This window comes from Corvus brachyrhynchos, unplaced genomic scaffold (genome assembly GCF_000691975.1).
Source record: "Corvus brachyrhynchos isolate BGI_N302 unplaced genomic scaffold, ASM69197v1 scaffold53, whole genome shotgun sequence".
NCBI classification, from domain to species: Eukaryota; Metazoa; Chordata; class Aves; order Passeriformes; family Corvidae; genus Corvus; species Corvus brachyrhynchos.
The window spans coordinates 5,206,250-5,224,923 of record NW_008237681.1 but is presented as its reverse complement, the minus strand read 5'-3'; the positions used below and the strand labels follow the sequence as shown (position 1 = coordinate 5,224,923).

Genomic DNA, 18,674 nt, shown 5'->3' with positions numbered 1-18,674 from the left:
CCCAGACCCCAAGGTCCTCTCCAGAACACATTCTGTAAACTAAGATAGAACCATCCAGGGGAAGGCTCCTTGGGGAGGGGGGCTCACTTGAGCCTCTCATTGGGGAATTTTTGATAGATATGCTAATTAGTAACACCTATAATGTTATACCTGATCTTTGGGGACACGCTCAGCAGGGCGCATCTCAATGCATATGACCTGAATGTGTGCACCTAAAGATCCTTAAAATAAATACCAAGGTAAAATCCCTTTTCCCCTTCTAACCGTGTATGACTCTTGATTTTAAGACCAGGAAAAGGCATCAACACAACACTTAAAATTCTAAGAGAGTCCCAATATACTGATTCAAATACAAACAAGTAAACTTACAGAGCTGAAATCTCCTCTCTGGCTCTAGAGAGGCCATTGATACCAACGTCTTTTGTATGTGTCTCAGATTTTCATCATCACAAAACCCATCCTTCTCCCTCACAGTTTACTGTAAATTATCAAATCCCTTGGGACAGCCAGGCACACTTTCCCCCCTCTTATGGCACAAGCTTACAGAAGAACTGCAGTTCTGAGTGTAGGAAATCTTAGTACTTAAAAAACAAAATAAAAATAAATGAGATAGGTGTAGATGAGGACGTTTCATGTGTTCCCACCTCTGAGGAACAGAACTTTTCGCTTTTGAGCAGTTTATTCCATGGCTTCGAGTGAGGCACGTCTGAGGTTGCTACTGTCCTGAAAAACTTGTCCTCTGATCACTGCTGCAAGGCACTAGCAGAATCTGATACCATTTGTGCTGTTCTTAAGGAAGTGTCCAAGGAAAGAGAGACAAAGCTCACCCTTGCCTTAGGGTTCTCGTACCATGGATCTTGGATATAAAAAGGAAGAACTTAATTGCTAATTAAAAAAGAAAAAAGTGGCAATGGTGGGGGAGCAAGCTTTGAGAGTTTTGCTGAGTCTGAGAAACTCATCTCTTTTCTTCTAAGTTATGATTAGAGTGAAGGCATGCAATGAGTCCTGGCTGACAAGGTGAAAGTTGCATGTCTCTGAGTACTGCCTCTCAACAAGTGGGTCCTGTTTGCTTTTGCTCCTGCCAGGTAAAAATTATTACCAATTCAAGTAATTTTCTCCTGGAAAATCCTTATGCCTACATCCCTGCGTCCCCTAACACAGATGTACCTCAGCTTCAAATCTGCTGACAGTGACGCTACAGCACCTACAGAATTTGCTCAGCTTTTGGGTAGGTTTTATAACCACGCTGATCCCTGTGCCTCCCACCACTGCTAGTAATAACTGAACCAGTCAGAGAAGGTCTCTGCAAACCAGTCACAGCAGTGATTAAGATGTAGACATACGTATCTCCTCGCCCTTTAAATAGAAGGCTTAATTGGCGATGTGGATAGCAGCTTTCTAATGGACAGAAATTAAACTCCATTTAATTCCTGAGGAGACACTTCCAATGCACACGGTTTACCACACATTTGGAGTGGGGAGGGAGGGGGGGAAGGAAGGAGCCGCATGCACAACTCTCTCTACCTCTGACAATCACGGAGGAAAAGCAACATGAGGACCAGAATGGCATAAGTGTGGCAGGTGTGAATTGACCTGCACTGGCAAAGCTGCGAGCTGGGAAACTTGCAAATCACATGATTGTGCAATACTTGGCTCCAGTCAGTGCTATCGTGTTCTTTATTAAAAAAAAAAAAAAAAAAAAAAATCTTAAAGACATGTACATCGAGTTAAGGGATTAACTGTCAAGTGACATTACTGAAATAGAGACAATATATTTCTTTATTGTTAATGAAATTCAGTTAAAAGTGAAGGAAGTGATAAAGAATGTACTGTTTTGTAATGTATTTTACATAAGAACGTAATATAGAAAGGGAAGTGCAATTAAATCTTAATGTGGACTTTTTTATTTTTAGTTTATCATCTGGTTTACATTTTGAGCCCCTTTGCAGCAGTAAATTATGCTGGCATTTCTTAGGGAATAACTGCCATGTTAATTTAGTTTAATAAAATAACTGACAGAAAAGGGGGAAAAGAAGCAAGAAAAGACAGTACCCCCCCCCCACACTCCTTATCTTTAGCTAAGTATTCAAATGCTTTCTATATGAATTGTCCGTGGTCCAACTCCAGTACCATGTAATAATACAATACATTACAACACAGTACAATACAATCTTGGGTTTCTGTAGCGCCCTTCATGCAAGCATCCCAGGGTGCTTTACAATCATTATGAGTTAAAATTAAAACTGAAGCACATACAATTCCTAATAGAATCATTTTAAAAATGCTAAACAGAACAAATAACTTTTAAGTCTAGATTTAAAAGTCCCAACAGCCAAGCTTTCCTTACTTCAATTGGCAATGAGTTCCAAAGCTAGGGAGCAAAGCGACTAAAGGCTCTCTCATGTTATGTTAAAGGATCTCTCATGTTGTTTATACTTGTGCAGTACTCCACAGCCAAAAATTTGCCAATAAGAGGGAAAAAAAAAGAAGATTTATTTGCAATCTTGTTTTAAAGAACACTGGAGAAGTGGTTTGTTAACTCTCTAATAAAGTTATGAAAAAAATAAATGAATCAGGGTTTGCACTTGGCTGTGACTGTATTAAGAGGTATGCAAGAAACGAATGCAATGAACGAGTATGAATGAATACAAAATTTTGTAGTAGTGCTTTACTTGACTGCCTCTTAACCCACTAAATGTGCCCAGAAGAAAAAAAAAGGCATGGTTATGTGTATACATGTATCTACAAAAAAGAAGAACATCACCAAAAATATTTAGAATGCAAGTTTTTCTATATACCATTTCAGGAACACTGAGTGAAAACAGAAGTCAAGTAGGGCTCAGTTCTACAAAACATACATGGTTTAGAAGGAAAACGTATCCGAAGAAAATGTGCTGTGTTTCTTTTTCATTCTGTAACTTCCCTAAAACTTGAAGTCCATATGATGCAGATAATCATTCACATGACAGTTCTCAAAATTGCTGAGATACAATCAAAAATGGTTCGTACTCAAAGTGGGACGCACAGTCCCAAAAATGCATTAGTTTTGTACTTTGTTCACAAGAAAGCCTAGTGGAGGACAGGTGCTTATAACTCCTGTCTTTAGGAGAGTAAAAACAACAAAAAAACCCCAAACAACAACAACAACAAGTTCAACACTAGCACCATTCCTCTCCTGGACTCCTCCACTTTTCAGCAGCAGAAACAAGACCTCATTACAGCACAAATACTAAGGGACATGCTGACACCTTACAGACTCCCCTGAAGTCAGAAACTGCCTTTATTTGAGGAACAAAGCATGTTTTTCCCCTCCTCTCACAATAATTTCAGGCCTCATAACTGTTTTTGAAAGTGATTTTACATCCTTGTTATACTTAATTCTAACGAAAAGGCAGAAAAAAAATAGCTATATATTTTGGCCTTTAATAAGGTGCTGCACAGATTAAACAGTTGCAGACAGACTGGCACAGCTTTAACACAGAGTGTTTAGGTGCATCTAAAGAACATAAATCAATGATCAAACAATCAATCAATTGAAAGGTTGAGTACCCGGAGAAGGTCCCCATGCAGCTCTACCAAAACACGTATTACATCTTACTCATCCCATCAGCAATAGGCTCTGCACCGCCCATTTTATCTGGACAACTAAAAATTATAGGCACAAATTTTAATAGTTAATTGCAAATGTTTTAAGAAGCCAGATACCATGTCAGCTTGAAGAGACGTCACAGTGAATGCTCTTGAGCAAGTGGGGGGTGGGTTGAAAAGCCCTGCCTGCCAAAAGCTGAGCCCAGGCCCTCAAGGATTTACTTCCCTGAAATAATTAATGACATCTTTAAAATCTAAAGTACAGTAACTTCTAAAGCAGAAAAAAGAGCTGCATTCCTTACTCAGGTTATTAATTATTGGGGGAGGGGAGGAAGAGAGAAGAGACTTATGAGCCACAAAGAAATCCAAAGACTTGATGTCAGGTCTAGGCAGGTAAAATTAAAAGGGGAGGGGGCAAAAAACACCTTTTGGTTTAGTAAAGCATGAATTGAAAACTGCTCATAAAATGTATGCATTTTGGCAACTCTTAATAGCTCATTCCTTGATAGTCTGAGTACAGAAATTTTAATTTTAGCAAACGCAACTTTTTTGGTGAGGATTTTGGAAGGGTGAATCAGAACAGCGGTGTGAGCTGCCTATTCGCCAAGTGCCTTCAGATCAGGTGAACTGAGAAACACTGATGTTCCAAGAAAGCTTTCTTTCTGTTGTCTCTGCCAGATCATATAAAGTCTGCACATAACAGCTTACAAATTCAGGGCAGGATATCTGAACAGAAAGGAAAGTATATGATCTATACCGTGCCCATGTCAGATGCAGAGAATCACTCACTACAGCATGAAAGCTTGTTAAAAATGCAGTCAGGATAGTTATATTTGTCACAAGTGCAAAACTATTCAGACTTGGGTATCGTACCAGCACTTGTTCTGTGTACGCGTACGTTTCATGGAATGCAAGCATATATCCTTCGGACTGAAATAACGCTATTCCCTTATCACCAAGAGCAAAATTATGTAAATGACATTATAGGTGGGGGAAGGGGGGGAACACACAAATATCTTCCAAAAATTTTAAAATAGTCTGTAAATTACTATGTCCCCAAGTATCACAGCCTCTGGATATTTTTTTTTAAATATTGCATGTCCCCTACAAAATATTGAACAAAAAGCCATTGAAATTTAAAATTCTACTATATATCAGGCCTGGAATTTCTCATCTTGAATGCACTGACTTATGGTTGTCCTGAGAGTCAGACTAGATACAAACAGTCTCAAAGGATAAGCTAAAGGGTGAAAAAAAAAAAAGAAAAAGAAAAACCCCAGACACCTTCACATTTCAGGATACTATGGGGTAAGAAAAAGAATACCTTGCTTCAGAAGTGCTTTTGCAGTGCTTTGATAAAGTGCCCATTTGTGAATACTAACAGCAATCATTCAGAAAATCTTTTTGTAGAAAAAAAATCAGGCAAGATAATACCAGTAGAAAAGTCAATGCCATTTGATCACTGCCATATTTCCAAAGCAGTGCCCAGATACTAATTAATCTCTACAATCTCTTCATTTGGTAGGTGACTTGTTATCTTCTTTTAGTGGAAAAGGTTACAGGAACTCAAGATAAGGGGTACATCTAAATGTTCAAAAGCACACAGTGAGTTTGTTCCAGAATTATCAGAAGAATTTCCCGTCCTTTTCTCAGATCAATACCCCATGTTGCTCTCCTCTTCCTCATAAAAGTTGATCCAACCATATGTATCTCATATATATATATATATATATATATATATATATATATACACACATAGAAACAGAGAAAGATGCAGTAATTCAGTAGGGGCAAAAGAGGAAAAAAGACCTTATTAATATCAGAATAAATACAGCCTGTGGTATTTCAGTTATTAACTGTGGAAGTAAGAAGAAACTTCTTCACTAAAAATCAAAACAGAGCAAAACTGTGAAAATGAAGTATGAAAATGCTAAGACTAAGGCAAGACACTGAAGGACTAACATTAAATAAGTAAATGCAACAGAGCTGCCTGCCTGCCTGATCACTTTAGAGCAGCTCCCATAAGACTGAGGTAGAGTAGAGCTTCTGTGCAAGGGTTTGGAAATAAGAATTGATGGTAGAACAATTTCTTTACAACCCTTTGGAGACTGAAGAGCCAAAACAGGAGGGAAATGAGATCTAGGCCACTCGCGAGATAGACCAATTTAATGGAATGCACAAGACGGCCCAAAATTGAGCCCTAGATTAAATTCCAAGTTACCTTCCCCATCAAAAGAGGTCTGGAGAGGAAACAGAAATGAAGCAAGCTGTGCGTATCATATGCAAAAAGTCTTTCAGTCGGCATCTGCACATGCTGCCAGTCTCTAGCAATAAAATCTGCAAACCCGATGTAAAGCATGAAAATATGCACTTCAGCACATAATTCAGAACAGGCTTGGCTTTTCCATGCAAAGTTTGTAGTGTCCTTTCACTTTGTCTCAAATTTTTGGTATCAAGCAGTCTAAATCTCTGGACGGCTGTCTGCAATTCCACAGCAATTCAGAGCCGTGCATTTGCTTCAGTCCATCCTAAGCACTGCAGGTCAAGTTTACAGGGATTCCCCATGATGTGGGCTCATATACTGAGAATAAACCTCACCTTCAGGCCTTCAGGCCACACAGTCACAGAGTGAGAATTACAGTAGCTTCAAAAAGGACCATGTATTAAACTCTCCTAATGAGAGCAAGAATCACAGTGGTATTTTACCAAGAAAGGCGTGAGTACCTTTACATCCCAAGTTCATACCTTTAAACCCCAAGGTTTAAGTTGGACAAGAAAATAAATGGCTAAAAAATTTTAAAGAAAAAAAAACCACTCAAGCAAATAATGCCGTTAAGTTTTCAAGACTCTGCAACTGGTTTTCCGTTTTGTTCACATATTTTCAAGCTATTAAGTATATCTGCACTATAAAATAATATAAAATGTTTGTTTTTAGTTTTTTTCCGTACATAGAATGCCAGTATTCTGAACAAATATGAGCAATTTTTTAATATACAAAATGCAAGATTGCTTCAGAAAATACAGTAAACTCTAAGTGAAAATGGGGCTTCAGAGATGCCATGCATTGAGCACAGCGCCTTAATTACTTTAAAACAAGTCCTTCCATACCTACAGAAAACAGAGTATTGCTAATGACAGTGACAGGAAACGATAACTACTCTCGTTTCCACTTTGAGTCATTTTTCTGTGGTTAATAAATTATATCCATAACAGTGTTAATAAGTTACGGTATGGTGTCACTGCATTAGTTTGCATTCGTGATGAAGCACTTCATATGGCATTACCTATACCCATGGAAGAACATAACGGGAGAGACCCCCTCCCTGCTCTCAGAAGAATCTCCTATGCTGGCACTTTGATGGATTCCCTAAGGAAACACCGTCTCCTGACCTCTGCCTTGCTCTTACTTCTCACCTCTGCTGCAGGAGCACACCACGGCAGGCAATTCACAAACTTTAATACCTTTAATAAAACACTGACACTCTTAAATCAGTGCCCATTCCATAGGAGTGATATACAAGGAGTTAGAGGTAAGACAAACATGGGAAGTGTCAGATCAATTTACTCATGTGAAAAGGACACTGTCAGATCAACACATCTTCCCTCAAGCTCCCAGAGGTTAACAGGAAGACTTAGACTGACTGATGGGCTCTTGATCAACTGCTCTAACAGCTTGATTTTCCAAAAGTTAAGATTAAAGAAATGTATTTTAAGCTTAATATTACTTGATTTTTGAAGAAAAAAAGAAAAGCAGAAGTTATTTGAATTCTTGCAACCCAACTATGGCAGCACTGGTAAAGATAGAGATGGCAAAAGTAATAAGCATGCTTTAAAGAACAGTAAGAAACTCACAGCTTTAAGTGTATTCCTTACAAGTAAAGAAATGTAAACCAGTAAGCAAACAGTCCCAAATCAGAGTTCTCTAGTCTGGAGTTTTAGTCATCTCAAGTATTAACTTGAAGAGCTGCTATTAAGCAAGTTGGGTTTTTGTCCATTAAAGTTATTACAGAAAAATTTAGTACAGTTCGAAAGAATTTTTTTAGAAGAATGTAACTATTGAATTGTCTCCAGTACCATGATACTGTCTATAGTAAATCATTCCTTTTAAAAGTTTTTTTCTGCTTTATATATACATATATACAGAAACTCCTTCGTGAAACACAAGGTCCAAATAGAAATGAGATATTCCATCTCAACAGAAATTATTTGCTTTCCATCAGTATCAAGTAAAAAGTAACCCTATTAGATTAAAATGGAGAAAAATCCCAAGTTATCTGCAGCCTCCATAAGCCAGAGTGCAAAAGCTTACATGCTTTTACAGTAGGTACATACAAGATAACTTTGTAGACATATTACTGGAATGGTTTGCAACCAGTGAAGATAATTTTGATTATTTCCACTTCAAAACTTCCTATATTGGAGCCACATCACTGAAAACAATCTAATTGTAGTGAAAAAAAAAGTGATGGGAAAGAAGTCTGCTAATCTATCTTCATGAAAAATAGACAGAGGAGGAGAGTAGTCTTCTGTAGATTAACTGAAGTCTTTCAGAGACAAAGACTCCAGTATTCTAAGCAAGAGAAATAAAATCCCCATAAAAATACCTTTACTTCCTTAATTTCTCTTTTCCCCTCCCTGCCACAGTTAGTATCATTTATTTGTATACTGAATTTGTCTCGACTGCACCACAATGAAATACATTTTAAAATTTAAAAGGTAAAAAAAAAATACCACGTTCCCACCACAGCATCATTGGACACCATACTGCGTAGAAAAATGAGTTGCGCCTTTGCAGTAATTTGACAAGAGAAGAACAAAAAGAATGGCAAAAATAGAACAATACAACTAAGGCTTGAGGAACGCATCGGTTCAATATTTAGCAATGCATAAATTGAGGTTTCATTTTTATTTAGGTATATTTTGATTAGAACTAATAAATGACTGATTTTCCTTTGGTTCTTTGCAACAACAACATATCACCCAAAGAGCTTTATTCTTTATTCTCGTCTCATATAGCATGCCAAAGACTGTCTCAGTTTATGAATTAGCATTTAAAACTACTGTAGGTTATCTAACAAGCATTCAGATTCAATAGTACTTTTGACAGCAATAAGTAAAGAGCCTTTTAACATCTTGAACACATGTGCTTGAAAAAAGTAGTTGCATCAAAGCAGTTCAAAGACTGAAGACAAAAACCAGTTAAAATCCAGTTTACTGTGAGATGATTTCAGTGTGGTGTAAACAACTTTTCACAACATCCCATGGGAAACGTTGTAAGGCTATGTTCAAAATGAATCAGGCATATTTATAAAGATCATGAAGTGGTCAAATGCATTTGCATTTTTGGCAGATCCACTCCACGGGTACTACTTGCTACAGTCTGTAGAAATCTCAAATCTCACATCAGCGTTGCCTATAGTGCTTTATTATTTATTACAAGTTATGCTAAGTACCTGCGAAAGGGGACATTCCTTGGCCAATGAACTCTGGTTCATATCCTTAAGTAAGTCCTTTAGAGCATTTCTTACTGTTGTGTGAGACCATTGTTCAGGAGGCAAGTCTTCTAGTTTAGGGCAACTATTTGAAACACAGATTAGAAAAGGGATTATTACAAGATTGCATCCTGCTGCAGAACATTCCTTTAAGACAGACAGATTTCATTTTGCGCATCAAGCAGATGCATCTGGAGATTGCTCTCGGTCTCCTGATTGTTCCGATTAGTTAATTACTTTATACAACACATCTGCTGTATTGATGCATGAATTATACATCAGCTGCATGTGGCGACTATTTTTTCATGTTACTTCTACCTTCCTGCTCTGATGCGCTTGGTAAAACAATTTAAGGTGTAATGCTTTCTCACGACTGATCATGAAAAGCATTAATATATTAACCGTTTTTTCTTTTTTGTTGCCGTGAAATTTAAGAACCTAGACAGCAACAATAAGTGTGAGCAAGTCATTCTTTTACAAAATGCACACAGATGGTACTGTTCATGATATGCAAAAATATTTTTCTCTTAAGTAAACTTTATGTAAAATGCCTTCTTGTAATGCATCATTTAATTGACTAAAATGCAATATAGTTTTAATGAGATATCCAAAGAAAATCTATGTGTCAGAGCTATAAAAGTTTGCTGCAATAGTATACTGTAAGTTAAAGAAGAATTAGAGTAACTAAAAAGGAATTTAGGCAAGCCTTTGTACTTTGAGCACAAAGCACAGTGGGAATGAAATACAAGCAATACTGACAGGTAAGAGCAGACAAGTAACAGTTCACGTCCCAGAACTGGTCTGTGACTTACCTGTGTAACTGGATTTTCAGTGTGACCACATGATACACGTCTTGCAGCATGTCTGCTACTGTAGCATCAGGGGCATCTGTCACATAGGAGAGTGGAACTGGATTCCACTTCCCAACCTGGATAAGCCCTGCAGGATTGTAATTTTTGGAGGGGAGGGGGAGTGGGCAAGAAGGGCAGGAAAAATTGAAAGAAAGTGATTTACCTTATTCCTAAGGGCAAAAGAAATATCTGATTTTAACAAGACAGCCACCTTTGTTTCTAACCTCTTAAATCTGGCAAAAGAAAAGAACATCCCCCCCTCCAAAAACCCCCACCCACACACCACCAAGGATAGGCTTTATCTATATTATGAAATTATACAAATGCTTTACAGTAGAGATTTTTTTAATATGTACAGAAGTATATTTTCCTAAGTTCCCATGAATTCAATAGGACATGATATAATAGTTAGCATTCCTCTTAATAAATTAGAAAGGATTTTGCAATGCAGGAACTAAGCACAAAAAAAATTACTTTGCAGTCTATAAAACCATCAGGAACAAAATAAAAGAAACAGAGCTGGATATTCAGTCATAAATGCAAGTTGACTCTCAACAGTCCATCTGCTCAAATATGCTTTACACTTCCTTGTGGATCCTCAGTGGAGCAGATTATTAAGGTCAATAAGCATACTAATGATTCAGTTGAAGTCTTTTTTCTTCTTTAAAAAAAAAAAAAAAAAAGGAATTTACCTCCACATTCCCCATGAACAAAATGTGCACTAACTAAATAAAAACACATTAAGAAAAAAAAAAAAATACAGAGACAGAATTTGCCAGAAGTTTAAGAAGTAAAACCTGCATTGCATTCCTGAAAGAAGTCCTGCCCCTCCCCCAAGACCCCACAAACAAACACAATTCATTGTACAATTTCATAATCTTATTTACCTTTTGCTTGGGCAGCAGAGCTGTGAGAATATCCAAGAGATAGCAATGCCATTTCAATCAGTTGGTTGAAAAGCATATCCTTCCTCACCAACACAAATTCTGCATGCTCCTCCTTAGAATCATACTCAATGGCATTTTCATAATGTTCCACTACACAGAAAACTGGAAGCATACTTCCTATTAAAAAAATTAAATTTAACATATTAAACTTGAGTTATAGTAGAGTAGGTGGGTCTATACAGCGTTATGTAAATAAAACCTGTACGAACAGGCAGAGGAGGCATCAAGAATCATCACAAATATTTGATCAACATATTCCCCGAGTCCTTTCCCCTCACCCTCCTCAAAAAAGAGAAAGTTCTATAAAACATACATCTCCCTGAAAGGCAAAAATGCAAATTTATCTTGCTTGATCAGATACAGATTTAAAGAATTACCTTCTATAGAAATAACAAGGTTGACTGAAGAGAACTTGATTCTCTCTGTCCTGCCTGATTTGTTGTGAGTAGCAGGCAGCATGAGAACCTAAATACATACTGCAGATGTCTTCACTGTAAGCCATTTTAGTACCAGCCACATAATTTTGTTCGTTAACATTAAAACTTTCTTAGTCCTGCCAAAAATATTTAATTGCTTTCAACATCAACAACAAATCACCTTGTGTGTTATATATTCACTCTGAAAAGAGTACACAAGGAAACAAGGCAAAAGTTAACACTAATTCATGCTTCATTCACTGAGTGCACTTGAGCACTACTTTCACTCGCATCTTTAAGGAACAAATCATGATTTCAATGCCACTTTAAGAAGTGTACCTGCAGTTCAGGCTTATTTTTGTTGTTCTTGTTGTTGTTATTGTTGTCTCCTGCACTTTACACCCCACAATGCTATTTTGGCATGCCTGAAAGTTAATTACTGATTTCCAGTTTTGTAGCATCATATGGCAAACTCTTCCATACACTGCACAGAATACTAAGCAAATAACCTTTTTTCTTTCCTTTTGCCTTTTTTTTTTTAATTTATTTTATTTTAATTTTTTCCTCCCTTTTGATGACAGAGAAAGAAGTAACAAATGACCCAAGCTGCTTTAGGGACAAAGTCTCTTCCAGCAATCAGATTCCTGGACTTTATGAAAATCCCTCCCAGACGGACATGGATGACACAATGACCTGACATTTTAAGCTCCGATCCTGTTCCACTCTCTCCAGCAGCACAGGTTAGGATCTCTCAATGACAGAAAGCAAAAGGGTTAAAAGGAGATGTACAGAACTGTCTTATGGCAGCCTGCCAGAGGGGTATCATCTTTAGCATAAATGATGACAAGGGTTATTTTAACAGGGCACCCAGGAACTCCAATTAGTCCTACAATGTTAATGCCTCTATAACCACTGCCCTCTAGACTTACAGAAACCTCCTAACCTGCTAAGGTGCACCAGACATGCTGTAGTCTGAAAGGAAGGTTTACTCTTGACAATAGAGTAAGACCATGTCTGTTGATTTGTGCTCTAACGTATAGTAAGAAATCATGATAGAAAAGATACCTCTTAAGCACGTATATTTAAACTACATCTGTTCACCAGAGAGCCAATCTCTGGCAAACAAACCCCTTCAGGCTTGCAAGAAAAAGCTCACAAACTCACTCCAGTTTGCCCAATAGGCTCAGCATGAAAGACTGAAAGACAAGAGCAAAAGCTTGCCAATATTTATGTAGTGCAGGAAGGAGCTTTTATTTTTTTTTTTTTTTTGGCTTTTTTTTTTTTTTTTGTAATCTGAGTGAGACTGGCCAGGAAGGGAGAGAAGACCAAAGCAAAAGCAGTACATGCAAAGTGGTGTTTACTTCACTGGTTTTAAATAAGCTGTGGACACACACGATTCATCTGCAAAAAGGTGGTGGTTTGTTTTTTGGTTTTTTAATCCCTTTCAGGCTCTCACAATTGATGTTTCACCTATTACCGTCTGACTCAGAGTAAGGGCTCAAAATTCTTAAGCAGTTTCACCAGTAATTCCTGAAGATAAAGTGCAAGCAAAGCTTCATTCTAACAAACAGTGCAGATACATCCAAAACCAGCTAAAGCATATTTGTTTTTCCCCTTATCAGTTCTGACAAATTAAGCTATGATCAGACACAACACACAGGTACTTCGCTGCTTATCAGCACGCTTTTTGCCAGGTACATGGTTTCCTGAGTTGCAGCATTTTGGAAAATGCAGTACTTTAAACAACACAGGAGAGCCTCCTGGCCAAATTTTGAGGCACAGCGTAGATTATCAGAGGTGGATCCTGGTAGTGCGACACAGGTATCATCTGACTACAAATCAAGCCACTAAATCTTTTAGCAAACTGTCACTAGTGTCCTTCTGTTAATGTGAAAAATGTTGTACAGGGGAGCACAATCTCAGCTGGCTGATCACTCCTGCTAGTACTTGGCAAGACCTCCAAGTGCAGCAACTTCATAACCTTCTAGTATTAAAGGGGAGAGCATTGGTCAGTGCTCCCTGCTAAAAATACAGCATGATTTAAACCTGAAGGCAGTGTTAGAGCTTTTGCTGAAGGTTTACGAGTCTGTGTAAACAGCACGTCTGCCATAAGGAGCAGTGAAGTCTGTAGAATCCTTGTCTAAAACTGTCCTGGCATTAAAGTTTGCTGTGCAAATATCACATAATACCAGAGACAGCTGAAATCTCCTATTTAGGAATTTATGGAACTTATATGTTTGCAGGCGTCAGAAAGTCCTTTTTATACAGCCCCACTGCTTCACTGTACAATGTTAATGCACTCTGCTTGAAATGCCGTAATAAATTATATTTTTAATGCTCTTACCCTGGCTTTCTTAAGATGCATACATTCTTGGCAAACAATCAATAAATAGGGTAATCATGAGCAGAGGCCAAAGAATTTGCTGAAGTGCTGTTTTTCCATTTTTAATAGATAAAGATCTAACAATACGGACTGCTGTGTCTGTTCATTTCAGGATCAATATATTCTTTGTTTTCGCCAAACCGAGGAAAAAATAAATGATTGTACGATAAATGTTATGCATCAGACACAACGAAATTCCTCTGCCTTCTAACTTTGTGCGTTTAATAGTCTTGGTTACATTTTGCACTTTGCTTAGCAAATACAAGAAAAATCTGGATTATAAACATAACTGATTATACTAGGAAAAGTAAAGGCTTTTTTAACACATATGCCAAATTACATGCAGCATATTTTGATTTAAATTAGCAAGCCCGCAGGACATGGTCAAAAAGACTTACACATTTTGATAAGTAAAATTTGTATATTATTGTCCATTAAAAGTATTTTCAATGCAAACAAAAGCCATCCATATACAAACATCAATGATTCTAAATGTGCCTTTTCCTTGTGTAAACGTCTAATTACAGCAAACCAGCCACTGAAAAATATGACACCCAAGTTGTTCATTGTTCAATAATGAATTGTACTTAAGAAAATAAACTGCAAAGATTGACATCATAAATGACTTTTCCAATGTGATACCTAAAGATTTACACTCTCTCCTTTAAACCAACTTGCAACTGCTATGGAAACACTGCTGCCCTTCCAATCTTAGGACCATCATCAGGAGGAAAGGTGAGAATTTGTTTTGGGGGGTTCAGTATTTACTGTTACGTATTTTTGTGTTTCTTAGCCCAACGCTTACTCAAAGAATTAATGCACCAAATTACTTATATTTCAATGCAAGAATTTGCTTTAATCAGAATAGCTAGCCTTTACCTTAACAAAAATCAGACTCCACCCTGAAAAGCAAGATGCTCCACCCAAGAATGAACCTTACATTTCCCAAATGTGATTTATATCAGAATTGGGAATATATAGTGTTTTAGACTGGAGATTTTAATCCTGAAATATAAATGAAGTAGAGTCTGCAAAAGTATGCTTCCCCCCCAAATATTATAAATCATATTTCTCTAATGCAGAATTATCAAAAGTATTACCTTTTCTAATATTAGTTTTCATCAGGTGTCCAGAGTGTTTTAAAGGCACTCCTTGCATTTTAGTTCCTGTACTTCCAAGTCTTCCTCTTCCTAATGGGCTCCCATTCTGTTCCAAGCGCGCAATTTTGGCTGGTGGACCCTTCGGATCGCTTACATTGTTAGACATTTCTGAATGTTCTTTCCCCTGAGTTGCCTCGTTCAAATGATCCATACTCAGTCCCGCCTCTAAAGATCACCTGCCATGATTCAAAAAAAAAATATATATGTTGTACACGTGTGCGCATATGTATACGTACACAGCCTGCACATGTACAGAGATAGATATATACGTATCATAAGCTCATAAAGAAGAATAGATAACTATTTTAACTAGAAAGAAATGCCTTTTTAAAAAGAAACAAACTTATTCTTCAAAAATTACCTCATACCCCACTTTACAGAGAGATTGTATCATAATCTAGTGGAATTATTTTTAAAAAGCCAACCAGAGTACCTCTTTAAAAAACAAACAAAATCTTTGGAGATATTCTACTAAAACTGAGAGTCTAACACTCATATAAGTGATGATGATTGTCAAGGTGTGTGCTCCAAGACAGCTATTGTTACAAATCTCACAGAAAGATTTGGCATTAATCACGGATGTTTTTACTGTAGAGAGAGAGAGAAAGATTCTAATGGAAAATTTCTTGATCTATTTGATTATAAAATGGATGAACAACAATAGAGAGATTGTGAAAACTTTAGTTGAAGGAGCAACAGATTTATTAGAGATGTAGGCTATTGTCCATTTACAATTCCTCTCCCCCTTAAAAACAGAAGTTAGAAAAGAATTTGACATTTAACTTCAGAAAGCAGTGGCGGGAGATGGTTGCTTTTGAGTTTCCTAACCAATACTATACAAAGAGTTTATCAACTTTTGCAAAGTTCAAAATATGCAATTTTTCAGATGTTAAGCTTTAAGTGTTAAACAGAGCAGTTTATTCAATTAAGAAAAATAACTGAATAGTTTCTCACCAAATATAAAGCTGGGGAAAAATTCTCCACAATTTCTACAGTACTTTTGAAGCCCTTAGATATAAAAAACCCCTAAAACCTGGGTGATGCTGACACAGCTATTTGAAACCAAAAAAAGAGAATTTCAATAGCAAATTAAGAAAAGATATATGCTAGCATGATTGCACTTCCCTTTTTATAAACTTTTGAAACCTCTGTCCATGAATAACAATTACAGCTAAATCACTAAAAATCTCCCAAGCCTACAACGTAACAGAGTAAGTTTTAAGGATTTTTACCACTCATCAGAATCTGTGTTGCCAGCTATATTAAAAGACCTTGCTGAGAGCAAAGGAATCTTTCTGGTTATGATTTCATTAATTAATACTGTTCTGATTTTTAGGTATTTTACCCACCTTTCCCTGACACGGAAAGGTATAACTACACAATTATATATATATATATATATATATATATAAATAATATAATCACTAAGGACAGGTCAACAGACATTAATCTATGAACTAGTATTTACATTAGCAAGTGCAAATACTAATACTGGGGAAGTCATATTTAGAAAGACTGGTGTGAATCGGATAATTGCTACTTTCTTTCAGTTGCCTAGTAATTCAATACATTTTCTGTACATTTCAAAGCGAAGTTACTAGAGCCTAAATATCTTGAAATCTTTATATATATACTTCTATGTCACCAGTATACATGCCAATGACAATTTTGTAAACTATTTTTTTCTTGTTTGAACATCATGCTGTTTTTCCTGATACAGTGAAGAGAGATGCAATGTATTAATTCGAACATTTACAAAGCAACTTCAAGAATGCAACCAAAATAGATGAAGTTCAGACAATCGTTATTTTTCCTTATGCTGTTAGGTGACAGGCTAAGGTTCACCATTCATCTTTATCCCATCTGTTTTAGGTCATGCGTCTCATTAACAGTAAACATGCCTATTTTAGCCACTTCTCAAAAAGAATTTTTTAAACTGTGTAAAGTGTAACCTAAGCAAAGAATTACAGACTCGTACTGTTAACATCTTCCGATGTTTCTGACGATGCTAACATACCATAGGGCTGCTTTTCTGAGACTGGTCTATCTCAAGAAAAAGAGGGGGGGAGAGAGTAAAAGAAAACACACACACAAAAAAAAGCCCCGAACAAGAAATTCCTCATCACTTTTGGCAACTTCAGAAGTACTCTAAGGCACGGAGGTTCTTCGCTACAAAAAGTATCTAGTCATCATGAGTCAGAATCGCACTACATCATGTACAGTGAATAAAAGTGATAGATCGCCACTTAGTTAATACACTGACTGCAACCAAAACATCGAATGGGTCATTTTCGCTTGGCCTGAGAACACCCACCCATCGGCATCCTTTCACCGCTTAGTCATCTTGTAAAAAGCTTTATGTTACAAAGCAAAATTACATGCACATAAAACACCTAATTTACTCATTTAAACTCCATGCCCAAGGCTAAAGTTCACTGAAACCTCAGTTTGGAATAGTGATGAGCAACAACCAGCATGGCCTGCCCAGGGAGAGGGTGGAAGGAAAGACCTATCATCTCCTCCGGTTCCAGGCCAGGAGTTTCCCCGGATTTCACATATAGGCATCTTTCACAACTACAAGTTTTCATCACAGATCAGTGAGAGAAGAGCACAATTTCAAGGCACAGTTTCCTGGAGCCAGCGTAACACACAGGCACACCGCGCAATTTCTGAATGAGAGTCGGTGCGGTATCTCTTTTTGTCGCGATGTAACGCTGCCGGTATTATATTATTTCTTTCTCTCCTCCTGAATCAGCCCCCTCCCCATGCCTTTCCCCTCCTCTTCCCTCCCTCCCCCATAAAAACCCATAATCACATTTGAGAGAGGCTCCGCACTTATCCGTTCCATATGGCTCTCACAATCCAGGCCAAGCTTTCCCTGTGACCTTTTAAAGAGACAAAGAAGCAAAGTACTTATCTAGAAACAGAAACACTGCAGTTTTCTGAGTGAAATTAGCAAAACCGACCCGAAACTCACCACTTCAAAACTTGACAGCATATAAATAACAAAAACAAAGGAGGTTTCCTTTGCAGCCCGAGCTCTTGAAGAGGAAGAAGTTCAAGACTGATGTTTTTTAGGTCCCCCCCTTTCTGAAGGGGGGCGGGGGGGGCAGCAGACCTGAGGACTACTTCCCCTAATATTCTCTTATTTTCTTTTTTTTTCTTGTTGCTATTTTCCTCTAGGCGGGGAGGGGCAAAAACAGATAGCGAGAAACAGAGTAGCCATGAGCAAAAATGGCAATGGACAAAAAAATAGAGATTAAATATCTTTTGAGAGAGCCAGTTTTCGAGGTTTTGCAACGGAAGACAGAGCTGCAGATCAAAATGATCAGACAAGTGTAACGCTCAAAATGAGGAATTAATAATAATAACAATAAAAAAAAATAAGTAGCAGGTTTAAATTAAGGTGGAGGGTGACTTAAGTCTAGCTATCCTTTCAAAAACAAAACCAATGCGTAAAGGATCAAGTGAGAAAGGGGGTTATTAAAAAAAAAAGGCAAAGAAAAAAAAAAGGCAGCTTTTCTATCCAGTGTGAAGAGCAGAAAGTCTACTTCTAGGTTGTCACTTACACTATTATTCTCCAATAGGCACCCAGAGGAGCAGCACACACAGAAGGAGCCCGCTCCCCTCCCCCTCCGCAAAAATACACACCGTAACAGCCCCCAAACTTTCTGCGGAAACCTCAGCCCCAGAGATCGCTACTGGAGATAAAAAGAAAAAAAAAAAAAGTGGAGAGAAAATTGCAGGAAAAGGCACTAAAATGCCACTTTTAATCTCGCCTTTGCGGTCCGGGAGGGGAAAAAAAAAAAAAGAAAAAAAAAGGCAGAGAGGACCTGT

At 37.5% G+C, this 18,674-nt stretch overlaps 1 protein-coding gene across 1 annotated transcript in view; it reads right to left on the bottom strand.

Annotated features, from left to right (window-relative positions):
* Window positions 1-18,668, bottom strand: part of SATB1 (SATB homeobox 1) — a 74,714-nt gene extending 56,046 nt beyond the window's left edge. Inside the window, 6 exon segments of the mRNA XM_017732136.1 lie at window positions 9,042-9,165; window positions 9,893-10,019; window positions 10,819-10,995; window positions 14,778-15,013; window positions 17,653-17,722; window positions 17,815-18,668. Coding sequence (XP_017587625.1) covers window positions 9,042-9,165; window positions 9,893-10,019; window positions 10,819-10,995; window positions 14,778-14,988 — 639 coding nt within the window. The 5' untranslated portion in view covers window positions 14,989-15,013; window positions 17,653-17,722; window positions 17,815-18,668.
* Between the last annotated feature and the right edge of the window lie 6 nt (window positions 18,669-18,674).